The 12,995-nt window shown below is 41.5% G+C and overlaps 1 protein-coding gene across 1 annotated transcript in view; it reads left to right on the top strand.

Moving 5' to 3' along the window:
* The window catches only part of med7 (mediator complex subunit 7), a 38,736-nt gene extending 36,026 nt beyond the window's left edge, over positions 1-2,710 (top strand). The window contains exon 2 of the mRNA XM_060926911.1: positions 1,729-2,710. Coding sequence (XP_060782894.1) covers positions 1,738-2,469 — 732 coding nt within the window. The 5' untranslated portion in view covers positions 1,729-1,737 and the 3' untranslated portion in view covers positions 2,470-2,710. The remainder of the gene's footprint in view (positions 1-1,728) is intronic.
* Positions 2,711-12,995: the final 10,285 nt, after the last annotated feature.

Raw genomic sequence — 12,995 nt, 5'->3', positions numbered from 1 at the left:
TTCATCAAGTGTTCATCACCACCAGAACGACCACATGGGAATTATTGGAGCAAAAAAGAAACCCATTGACTTAATAAATGACACATACAGTACCAGTCAAAAGTTTGGAAACGCCTCTAATTCAGTGGTTTTTCATTATTTTTAAATTTTCTGAATTGTAGATTAATACTAAAGTCATTGATATTTTGAAGAAATATATATGGAATTATTTGCTAAAGTGTTAATCAAACCAGAATGTTTTTTTACATTTTAGATTCTTCAAAGTAGGCACCTTTTGCTTAGATGACAGCTTTGCACATCTTGGCATTTTCTCAGTCAGCTTTACGAGGTAGTCACCTGGAATGGCTTTCAGTTTACAGCTGTGCCTTGTCAAGAGTGAATTTCTTGAATTTTTTGACCTCTTAATGTGTTTGAGACCATCAGTTGTGTTGTGAAGAGGTAGAGTTGGTATACAGTGACTGGCCCTATTTGAGTACTGTTCTAATCCATATTATGCCAAGAACTACTCAACTAAGTAAAGAAAAACGACAGTCCATCATTACTTTAAGAAATGAAGGTCATTCAGTCCGAAAAAGTTGGGAATGGGTTGGACCGCAGAGTGAAGGCAAAGCAGCCAACAAGTGCTCAGCACTTCTGGGAACTCCTTCAAGACTGTTGGAAAACCATTTTGAGTGATTACCTCATGAAGCTGATTGAGAGAATGTCAAGAATGTGCAAAGCTGTAATCAAAGCAAAAGGTGCCTACTTTGAAGAATCTAAAATCTAAAACATATATTTTGGTTTGATTAACATTTTAAAGTTTACTGAATGATTCCTTACATGTTGCTACATAGTCTGGATGACTTCAGTATTAATTTACTATGTAGGAAAAAAAAAATTGAATTTGAAGGTGTTTCCAAACTTTTGACTGGTGCTGTATTTGATCTGGCAGTTGGACAGTTTGTCGATTCCCCTGTTATGTCCCTCTCACACAGTGCACCAGATGCAGGATTATGAGCAACATTTACACGCTCGCAACACCTGATCACATCTGATGCACTTTAACAGGAAGAAAAATGCACACATGCGGTCATTAATTATGAACTGATGTGTTAAATGCTCTCAGGTTGCAATATTGCAAGACTTGATTTGTTTTTAGCTTTGTTCAGGAAAACATGAAAGGCAATCACCATGTTCTGCACATCTCTATTGATCTCTCCATCTTGCATGCTACAGAGGAAGACTGTCGTGAACTGGTAGTTTCTTGTCTTGGGAGCTTGAAAAGAGAACCATTTACTCCGGAATGCTCTTGATTTAATCATTTGCTCCTTCATCCGATAGATAGATATCTCCATCCATCCAAAATGTGATTCCATATCTAAACAGACCAGTCGTTAGACCAAACGACTGGTCTAACAGCTGCGCACAGGAACAAAATCGATATCTTGATTGTTACACGTGTGGCGTCACGCACCCCTTCAGGATCTTCCAGTTCAGTCTCAGCATATTCTGCAAAATTCTGCTCTTATTAATTTTCAATTTATTTATGGCCTTTTGGATCAGCTATGGTTTTGAAAACGCATGGTCAATCAACATAATGATTGCTTTGTACAAGGAAAAAAGTGGGGCTTAGGGACTTTCACTTTAAATTCAGTCAGTCTACAAGTAGCTTGTAATTTAGAACATATGTCTGACCTCCGTGATACAAGTCATTAAAGCAATGTTTATTTTCTCTTGTGCATTTGTCAGACCTTCAGAATGGGTGAGCCACAGCAGGTCAGCGCCCTCCCGCTGCCGCCGATGCAGTACATCAAAGAATACACAGATGACAACGTAAGGAAAGGACTGGCCCCGAAACCACCACCTCCTATTCGGGATAACTACATGATGTTTGGCAACCCATTCCAGTGTGATGACCTCATCATCCGGCCACTGGAGAGCCAGGGGATTGAGAGGCTGCACCCAATGCAGTTTGACCACAAACGAGAGTTGAAGAAGCTCAATATGTCCATCCTGGTTAACTTCCTGGACCTGCTGGACATCTTGATCAAAAGCCCGGGTAGCATTAAACGTGAAGAAAAATTGGAGGACCTGAAACTTCTGTTTGTCCACATGCACCACCTGATTAACGAGTATCGGCCTCATCAAGCCCGTGAGACGCTGCGGGTGATGATGGAAGTACAGAAGAGGCAGAGGTTGGAGACAGCCGAGCGCTTCCAGAAACACCTGGAACGCGTTGTCGAGATGATCCACGGCTGCCTCGCCTCACTGCCTGACGATTTGCCCCAGTCTGACTCCTCTGGCATGGCTGGAGCGGTGGTTTCAGGTTCAGCAGGGGATGTCAGACTGAAAACTGAGCCCGTGGATGTGGAGGATGCTGGGGTTAGCTGCATGGCAGGACAAACGGACAAAAATGTACCTGGTACTACAAAGGAAAAAGTATGGGATAAAGATGCTACAATGTGCAGTATCATTGATGAAATGACGTAAAATTTAATTTTTTTTTTTTTCTTTTTGATTTTGTTCTGGGGTAAATGAGCCAAAAAAAAAACGAATTGCAGCATGGATCGTAGCAAAGCCATTCAAGCTTTGTTGGGGAACTGCTTTTCTTATTTAATGTCCTTCCAAATTGTATACAAAGCTTAAAAAAAAAAAAAAAAACTTTAATTATTTTCCCCGTTTTGTTTACATCTGTACCTCCCTTGTTTGCAGAAATTGTTTCTAATAAAACCATTTCTTGTTTCACTAATAACGGTCATGATATTTTCAGAATGCCTCCAGGTTTTGTAATCTGCTTGGATCTGCACCACTTATTCAACTGAAATCACATTATAGAGGTTCACTAACTAATGAGGAGCATGCAGATATTTCTGTGCTATCTAGATAATGTTAATATCAAAGCCTGTAGGATAATGATTATCTTACTGTTGGTAAGCACCACAGTTTGCAAAACAAAAGAAGGAAGTGAAAACAAGACTGGCTGCCTTTTAAAATCCCCCTTCGGCATGTGTCTTGCTTCTGTCTGTCTGTTTGTCCGTCCATCCCGGGAAGGGTACTCACCTTCTGAAATCAACTCCTCTCAATTTTTGAAGGAATTTTCCAAAACTTTGCTGTATGTTGGTAATGCGCATATTACAATTTTGTTCAATTCGGTCATATTTCACCCGAGTTATGGCCCTTGATTACCAAACTTCTACTTTAGGGGTGTTCACACGGCAACTTTTACTCCGGTGTAGCACTGGGACTGCCCCGGTAGAGCGTTCACATGGTACAAAGTTTATACCGGTGAAGCCCCTGAAAGCTGCTTAAACCGGTGCAAATCTAACCCTGCTCGGGAGGTGGTTTAAGAAATTTACTCCGGAGTAAATGCTAGTTTGCGGGGCAGCACCGATTTATAAAATGGGACGTCTGAACGCTACAGGGGTAGACTCGCTACGCGTGAGGAGAGTTGATTACATACGGGCATTGCATAATTTGCATCCTGGTATTTTGCGCTTCCAAAATGGCGAATATCAACAACAGAACTGCGTGTCTTCCAGTGTTGCCAGATTGGTTTTAAGTGCATTTTGGCGGATTTGAACATATTTTGGGCTGGAAACCGTCAGCAATATCTGGCAACACTGGTGTCTTCATCCACGTTGTTTTCCCGGCGCTTGGTGATGCCATGACAACCGGGAAAAGGAAGTACATTTTCACGCATGCGCATATTTCATTTCCGCATTATTACTATCGTATAGCATGGTCGCTAAAACTGCCGTGTGAACGCAAGTGGGGCTGCACCGGTGCTAACACGCTTCTCTCTAGTAAGCAGGTTTGTGACGTGTGAACGCTCCACAAAATTTACACCGGTGTAAGATATATTGCAACAAAATATCAGTGCAGCATCGATGCAAATATGTGCCGTGTGAACACCCCTTTTGACAATTTCAGGAGGGTGTATTAAGCACTTGTAGCATAGACATAGTTGCAAGTAGGGGATATTTGTGCTCTCGGAGCACTCTTGTTTAATTATTGATTTGAACTTTGAACTACAAACCCATTATATGAAGTGTTCATTCTTGTTTTAATGACTGATTACATAAATGATGCAGTTTGTCAAGCTCAACATGGTTAACCTCCTGGACATCCTGATCAAAAGTCCATGCAGCATTATCCACAAGGGAAAATGGGAAGACCTGAAGTTTTTGTAAGTAAAATGTGATATATGCAAGAATCCCAATATAACATGCACTCATTGTGGACATGAACATCATTTAATTTTCTTTCAACTGTTCTTTTTTCTATGGCAGAATGACTTGCACAACATAAATCTTTAATAGAGCAATAAAAGAATTTGGTGCACAAGTTTTAAATTATTTTGGGTTTTCTGAAACTGATGTCCATGGTGAGTGTATGTAGATTTCTGCATGCAATCTCCAATCAGCCATAAGGTTAACCTTGGTGCCCAAGGTTCACTTGTGGGGTGTGCTGGACAAACAACTCCAATCCATGCATGCAGGGAGTGAAGGTTTGCCCATCTGGTCCGATTCTGCAGAAGACCTACTGGAGCGCAAATTGCTGAAAAAGTTCATGCTGGCTATGACAGAAAGCAATCTGAACACACCGTGCATTGCAGCTTGCTGTGTATGGAGCTGCTTGGCTGGAGACCAGTTTTTAAATGCCTGGAGATGCATTTTGAGCTGTCGGACACATCATGTAAATGAAATCTCTGCAGAAGGGGGTCATACCAGATACTGAAAGCAAATGTGCGGTACAGTGGTGTAGTGGTTCGCACGGTCGCCTCACAGCAAGAAGGTTCTGGGTTCGAACCCAGTGGCCGGCGAGGGCCTTTCTGTGTGGAGTTTGCATGTTCTCCCCGTGTCTGCGTGGGTTTCCTCTGGGTGCTCCGGTTTCCCCCACAGTCCAAAGACGTGCAGTTAGGTTGACGTGGGGCGGCCTTGGGCTGAGGTGCCCTTGAGCAAGGTACTGAACCCCTGACTGCTCCCCAGGCGCTCTGGGTAATTCCCCCCCCCCCCCCCCCCCCCCCCCCCGCTTCAGATGGGTTAAATGCAGAAGATGAATTTTACTGTGCTTGAAGTGTGCATGTGACAAAGGTTTCTTCTTCAAAGGTTCACATACTTTTGCCACTCACAGATAACAGTGCTCAGCGTAAATGAGTACACCCCCTTTGAAAAGTAACATTTTAAACAATATCTCGATGAACCCAAACAATTTCCAAAATGTTGAAAAGACAAAGTTTAATATAACATCTGTTTAACTTAACATGAAAGTAAGGTTAATAATATAAACTTGGATTACACATTTCAGTTTTACTCAAATTAGGGTGGTGCAAAAATGAGTACACCCCACAACAAAAACTACTACATCTAGTACTTTGTATGGCCTCCATGATTTTTAATGACAGCACCAAGTCTTCAAGGCATGGAATGAACAAGTTGGCGACATTTTGCAACATCAATCTTTTTTCCATTCTTCAACAATGACCTCTTTTAGTGACTGGGTGCCGGATGGAGAGTGATGCTCAACTTTGTCTCTTCAGAATTCCCCAGAGGTGTTCGATTGGGTTCAGATCAGGAGACATACTTGGCCACTGAATCACTTTCACCCTGTTCTTCAGAAATCCAACAGTGGCCTTAGATGTGTGTTTTAGTCATGTTGGAAAAGTGCACAAAGACCAAGGGCACGGAGTGATGGTAGCATCATCTCTTTCAGTATAGAGCAATACATCTGTGAACTCATGATGCCATCAATGAAATGCAGCTCCCCGACACCAGCAGCACTCATGCAGCCCCACATAAGGACACTGCCATGTTTCGCTGTAGGCACCATGCATTTTTCTTTGTATTCCTCACCTTTGCGACGCCATACAGTTTTGAAGCCATCAGTTCCAAAAACATTTATCTTGGTCTCATCACTCCAGAGTATAGAGTCCCAGTAGTCTTCATCTTTGTCAGCATGGGCCCTGGCAAACTCTAGGCGGGCTTTTTTGTGCCTGGGCTTTAGGAGAGGCTTCTTTCGTGGACGGCATCCATGCATGCCATTCCTCTGCAGTGTACGCCGTATTGTGTCACGGGAAATAGTCACCGCAGTTTGGCTTTCTACTTCTTTAGATAACTGCAGTCAACTTGCATGCTGATTTTCTTTAACCCTTCTCATCAGGAGACGCTCCTGTTGAGGTGTTAACTTCCGTGGACGACCTGGACGTCTCTGTGAGATGGTTGCAGTTCCATCTTTCTTAAATTTTTGTACCACTTTTGCAACAGTATTCTGACTGATAAGGAAAGCTTTGCTGATGATCTTGTAGCCTTCACCTTTGTGGTGTAAAGAAATTTATTTTCTTTGGGGAATTCTGAAGAGAAGTTGAGCATCACTCTCCATCCAGCATCCAGTCACCTAAAAGAGGTCATTGTTGAAGAATGGAAAAAGATTGATGTTGCAAAATGTCGCCAACTTGTTCATTCCATGCCTAGAAGACTCGGTGCTGTCATTAAAAATCATGGAGGCCATACAAAGTATTAGATGTAGTAGTTTTTGTTGTGGGGTGTACTCATTTTTGCACCACCCTAATTTGAGTAAAACTGAAAAATGTGTAATCCAAGCTTATATTATTAACCTTACTTTCATGTTCTAAGTTACAGATGTTCTATTTAACTTTTGTCTTTTCAACATTTTGGAAATTGTTTGGGTTCATTGAGATATTGTTTAAAATGTTACTTTTCAAAGGGGGTATACTCATTTACACTGAGCACTGTATGTAATATTGGATTATTTTCCTCAATAAATAAATGACCAAGTATAATTTTGTCTCATTTCTTTATCTACTTTTAGGACTTGTGTGAAAATCTGATGTTGTTTTGGGTCATATTTATGCAGAAATATAGAAAATTCTAAAGGGTTCACAAACTTTCAAGCACCACTGTGTGTGTGTGTGTGTGTGTGTGTGTGTGTGTGTGTGTGTGTAAAAAAATATGAGAAAGGTACACTGTATAAGAGAAAAACTGAGCATCTCTGTAAAAATAATTGTAATAGTAAAAAAGAGATTTAAAAAAAAAAATGATCAGAGACTTAACTGGAAAAGGGGGGTAAGTGTTGCCAGGCAAAACAAATCTTGCCCGGTAGCACTTATGCTGAATATGAAGGAAGATATTGCGAAAAAAAACTAGGTATCCTATGCGTACATGTGGCTTCTGCTTCTAAATAAAATTTTCTGATACCATGTCCAGACAGTAAATATAGCATATATATTTACTCCGTGAGCCAGTAGCCACAAAAATGAAGCATTATCGAAAAATGAACAATTAAAAAAAAAAAATCACATGTAAAATATACCAAGTGTCTGTACTTTTATATTATTCTACTCTTACAGTTTTCAGAACTGAAACCTCCGAACTGAGGCTAACATACACACGCTGTTGCCATGACCGAAACACTCATTTCCCAGAAATGGCTCGGCGCTAGAGCTCAGTCGAACACACTTTCCCTCTGTAATAAGCATAAACATGTCTGAAAGCAATTTCTTTAGTCCATTTATTTTGAATGGTGAACCGAATTGTATACACTCACCGGCCATTTTAATCAGAACACGTGTACGCGCATGCGCGACTGTTACACTCTTTCAGCATGATGACGTAGTGGCTAGCACCTGTATATGAGGCAGTAGTCACAACAAAAACAATTTTGACCTTTTTGGTAACCTTGACCAGATGACCCTCAAAATGTTGGAGGTTCTATTTGAGACCAATGCCCATCTCTCCTGAAAGCTTCATGATCCAGCCGTTTTCCTGTAATATCGTTAACAAAAAACAAAGAAACCTGACTGAAAACAATACCTCGTCCCCTGGTGGACTCCGTCCCTGGCGAGGTAATAACAGTGAAAGGGAGCGCTATAAAGATATGTAAGGAATGGGGATAAAGGTGAGAAAATACAAGGAGATAATGAAAGGGGAAAAAAGTTCACTCATGTCTACAGCGGGGAACAGGTTATGAGCTCTCCAGATTTTATGTAGAGCTCAATATCTCCTACTCACTGAAGAGAGGCGACTTGTCATTCATCCAGAGCATCTGCGATCAGCCAATCACAGGCCGTGTTATGACATACTGTATTTGCCCAGTGTAACATTTGGAAGAAAATTAGAAGTAGATTGGACCCATATCTTTCGAATTGTTCATGGGCCATCTGGGCTGATGCTTTTGAAATACAGATGGATAAATGCAAAAATTACTGGTCAATGTCCCCTGGTCCGGTCTCATTTCCCACACTGTTATGTCGATGCACGAAGTTCTTACACCCTGTTAAAATCCAACAGGACTTGCCCAGCTCGCTTTTCACTGCATTCGTGTCATGAGCAAAAAACAAAACAAAGCTAGGACCTACAATTAAATATAAATGTATTCCCTAAAATCTTCAGCTCAATCCCACATAATGATTTGTATTGTTAATTTTTTTTAAACCTTATTCAAAGGCGGTGGCATGAAGTTTTGGATGGGGGGGCAACATGTGTGCCAAAGGCGCGTCAAATCTAGGGGAGTCCGGGGGCATGCCCCCCTGGGAAATTTTGCAATTTTTAAATCTCTAAAATGCTATTTCCCACATTTTGAGAGGCAAATTTTGGTGGAGTAAAGCTAAGTTTAATGTCTCTATTGAGGCTGTATTGGTAAATTGGAAAAACTACATTCCCTTAGTTTTCTCATGGAGCCGCTCCCCCCCCCCCCCCCCCCCCCACACACACACAAACAAAATACGAGAAAATTTGTCCTCAAATGTCCTTGTTGAATTAAAGAGCTAATCGATTTATATACCTACTCAGCTATGTGGTATAAAGCAAGAGCATAAATGACTGTCTTTCCTTTAGTCTTCAGTGAGAGTAAATTTGCGAAAATTTGACTTGGGATCTCATCTCATTATCTCTAGCCGCTTTATCCTGTTCTACAGGGTCGCAGGCAAGCTGGAGCCTATCCCAGCTGACTATGGGTGAAAGGCGGGGTACACCCTGGACAAGTCGCCAGGTCATCACAGGGCTGACACATAGACACAGACAACCATTCACATTCACACCTATGGTCAATTTAGAGTCGCCAGTTAACCTAACCTGCATGTCTTTGGACTGTGGGGGAAACCGGAGCACCCGGAGGAGACCCACGCGGACAACATGCAAACTCTGCACAGAAAGGCCCTCGCTGGCCATGGGGCTCGAACCCGGACCTTCTTGCTGTGAGGCGACAGCGCTAACCACTACACTACCGTGCCGCCTTGACTTGGGATGCTAAAAAAAATTATACTGAAAACTTACCTTGTTATCCTCAAGCAACTTGGGTGCCTTTGTCAAGCCCAAAATGTTTGCAATGGTTATTTGTCTGAAACTCCTCTTCATACTGATTTTCAGTGAGCGGTTAGGGCAGCAAGCAAATTCATGTAGATCTAGAAGTTTTTGGGTGCCCAAAACTGCTTGTACACCTCGTGAATGCTATCTAGCCATCCGGACAGGACACGAGTTATCAGTCAGATACAAATGTAGCGACACTGTCAGAGCCTTGCTGTCACAGGGTCCCCGATTTGGCGCGAGTACCCGAGGACACCAGACATGTCTAGACAGTTGTCACAGCAACGGGTTAATTAGTCCACAGAATATTCATAAATCAGCTTGTCTACTAAAAGTGATGGGTTTTGCAGTTCTGCGTAAGCCAAATCAGGAAAATCCCAGAAAATGGAGGCAATCAGTGGCATCAGGGCCAGGCTAATTTGCATTGATTTTGGTGCAAATGGGTACTACCAACCTACAGTACAAAGGAATGGCGCCGGAATGAAGGGACGCAGTGGGATTTAATATGGGAAAACAAAGGTGCACAGCGGGCTGTTTATTCACACTACTCTCTCCTTTTCTTCCTTGTAAATAGTCAAAGGACTCCCATCGTAGCTTGGGGGGGCATAGCCCCAGTGCATTTTAATATTTTATTTCTACTATTGTTTAATTCTTATTATTTTCTTTTAATTCTTTTAATTCTTTTAATTAATTATTTTAGAATAAAGATAAAATTATTTTATGTAATTTTATTTCTCTATTGTTTACTGTTTTTGTTTTTACTTCTGTAAAGCACATTGAACTGCCATTGTGTATGAAATGTGCTATATAAATAAACTTGCCTTGCCTTGCTATTAATTAAATTTTAAAAACAGTGGGCATGTCTCAGTATCTGCAATACTAAATTTTTTTTTTTTGACAGGGGGTGTGCCAGCATGTGGAGGTTATATGAGAGGTAGTGACATGCACTACCTACCTAAACATCAGACCAAGTACACCCCTTCAGTGGTATTCCCTAATGGCAGTGGCTTCTTTCACCAGGAAAATGTACCCTGCCACACTGCAAAATAAAAAAAAAATGTTCAGGAACAGTTTGAGGAACATGACAAACAGTTCAAGCTGTTGACTTGTGGGATATGCTGGACAAACAAGTCCGATCCATGGAAGCCCCACCTTGCAGCATACAGTGGTGCTTGAAAGTTTGTGAACCCTTTAGAATTTTCTATTTTTCTACATAAATATGGCCTAAAACATAACCAGATTTTCACACAAGTCCTAAAAGTAGATAAAGAGAACCCAGTTAAACAAATAAGATAAAAATATTATACTTGGTCATTTATTTATTGAGGAAAATGAGCCAATATTACATATCTGTGAGTGGCAAAAGTATGTGTACCACTAGGATTAGCAGTTAATTTGAAGGTGAAATTAGAGTCAGCTGTTTTCAATCAATGGGATGACAATCAGGTGTAAGTGGGCACTCTGTTTTATTTAAAGAACAGGGATCTATCAAAGTCTGAGCTTCACAAGACATGTTTGTGGAAGTGTATCATGGCACGAACAAAGGAGATTTCTGAGGACCTCAGAAAAAGCGTTGTTGATGCTCATCAGGTTGGAAAAGGTTACAAAACCATCTCTAAAGAATTTGGACTCCACCAATCCACAGTCAGATTGTGTACAAATGGAGGAAATTCAAGACCATTGTTACCCTCCCCAGGAGTGGTCGACCAACAAAGATCACTCCAAGAGCAAAGCGTGTAATAGTCGGCGAAGTCACAAAGGACCCCAGGGTAACTTCTAAGCAACCGAAGGCCTCTCTCACATTGGCTAATGTTAATGTTCATGAGTCCACCATCAGGAGAACACTGAACAACAATGGTGTGCATGGCAGGGTTGCAAGGAGAAAGCCACTGCTCTCCAAAAAGAACATTGCTGCTCATCTGCAGTTTGCTGAAGAGCACATGGACAAACCAGAAGGCTATTGGAAAAATATTTTGTGGACAGATGAGACCAAAACAGAACTTTTTGGTTTAAATGAGAAGCGCTATGTTTGGAGAAAGGAAAACACTGCATTCCAGCATAAGAACTTTATCCCATCTGTGAAACATGGTGGTGGTAGTATCATGGTTTGGGCCTGTTTTGCTGCATCTGGGCCAGGACGGCTTGCCATCATTGATGGAAGAATGAATTCTGAATTATACAAGCGAATTCTAAAGAAAAATGTCAGGACATCTGTCTGTGAAACGAATCTCAAGAGAAGGTGGGTCATGCAGCAAGACATCGACCCTAAGCACACAAGTCGTTCTACCAAAGAATGGTTAAAGAAGAATAAAGTTAATGTTTTGGAATGGCCAAGTCAAAGTCCTGACCTTAATCCAATCGAAATGTTGTGGAAGGACCTGAAGCGAGCAGTTCATGTGAGGAAACCCACCAACATCCCAGAGTTGAAGCTGTTCTGTACGGAGGAATGGGCTAAAATTCCTCCAAGCCGGTGTGCAGAACTGATCAACAGTTACCGGAAATGTTTAGCTGCAAAGGCTCACATTATCTCATCTCATTATCTCTAGCCGCTTTATCCTGTTCTACAGGGTCGCAGGCAAGCTGGAGCCTATCAAGTCAAGTCAACTTTATTGTCAAATATGCTATACATGCTCGACATACAGCACAGATGAAATTTCAGTCCTCTCTGACCCTCGGTGCAAACAGGCAATGCAATAAATAAAAATAGAATAATTGAAAAAACAACAAACAACAATATAACCAGTATAAACATTCTAGATAGGAACTAGACATAGACTAAACACTCAGACAAACAATATAAACAGTATAAACACTAGATAAAACAAGACATAGACTAAACACTCAGACAATATAAACAGTATAAACACTAGATAAAAACTACACACAGACTAAACACTCAGACAATATAAACAGTATAAACACTTTAGGTATGAACTAGACGTAGACTAAACACTCATATATACACACACACACACACACACACACACATAAATTGGTTCAAATAACCAAGCAGTCAAGGGCACTTGAGGTATAGCAGGTAAACATGAAATAAGCAGTATAAACAAACTAGCAGCTGTTAAGATGAGGTAGTGCAGAATAGTGCAAATGACTACGGGCGAAAGGCGGGGTACACCCTGGACAAGTCGCCAGGTCATCACAGGGCTGACACAGAGACACAGACAACCATTCACACCTACGGTCAATTTAGAGTCACCAGTTAACCTAACCTGCATGTCTTTGGACTGTGGGGGAAACCGGAGCACCTGGAGGAAACCCACGCGGACACGGGGAGAACATGCAAACTCCACACAGAAAGGCCCTCACCGGCCACGGGGCTCGAACCCAGACCTTCTTGCTGTGAGGTGACCTAACCACTACACCACTGTGCCACCCCGGCTTACATTATCTTGGATCATTTTCCTCAAATAAATGACCAAGTACAATATTTTTGTCTCATTTGTTTAACTGGGTTCTCTTTATCTACTTTCAGGACTTGTGTGAAAATCTGATGATGTTTTGGTGTCAGATATCACAGCACACCTTCAGAGGTGTTGTGGAACCCAGGCCTCGACTGTTCACACTCACGCATTGTTTGGCAGGTGGTTTTAATGTAATGGCTGATGAGTGTATGAAGAGGATCGGGGAATAACTAAAAAGGACACGATATTGGTCGTTTCTTAACTCAAAGTCGTTCGA

Source organism: Neoarius graeffei, chromosome 8 (assembly GCF_027579695.1).
Source record: "Neoarius graeffei isolate fNeoGra1 chromosome 8, fNeoGra1.pri, whole genome shotgun sequence".
In the NCBI taxonomy this organism is placed as follows: domain Eukaryota; kingdom Metazoa; phylum Chordata; class Actinopteri; order Siluriformes; family Ariidae; genus Neoarius; species Neoarius graeffei.
The sequence above is the reverse complement of the archived record's forward strand: the minus strand, read 5'-3'. Positions and strand labels throughout refer to the sequence as shown.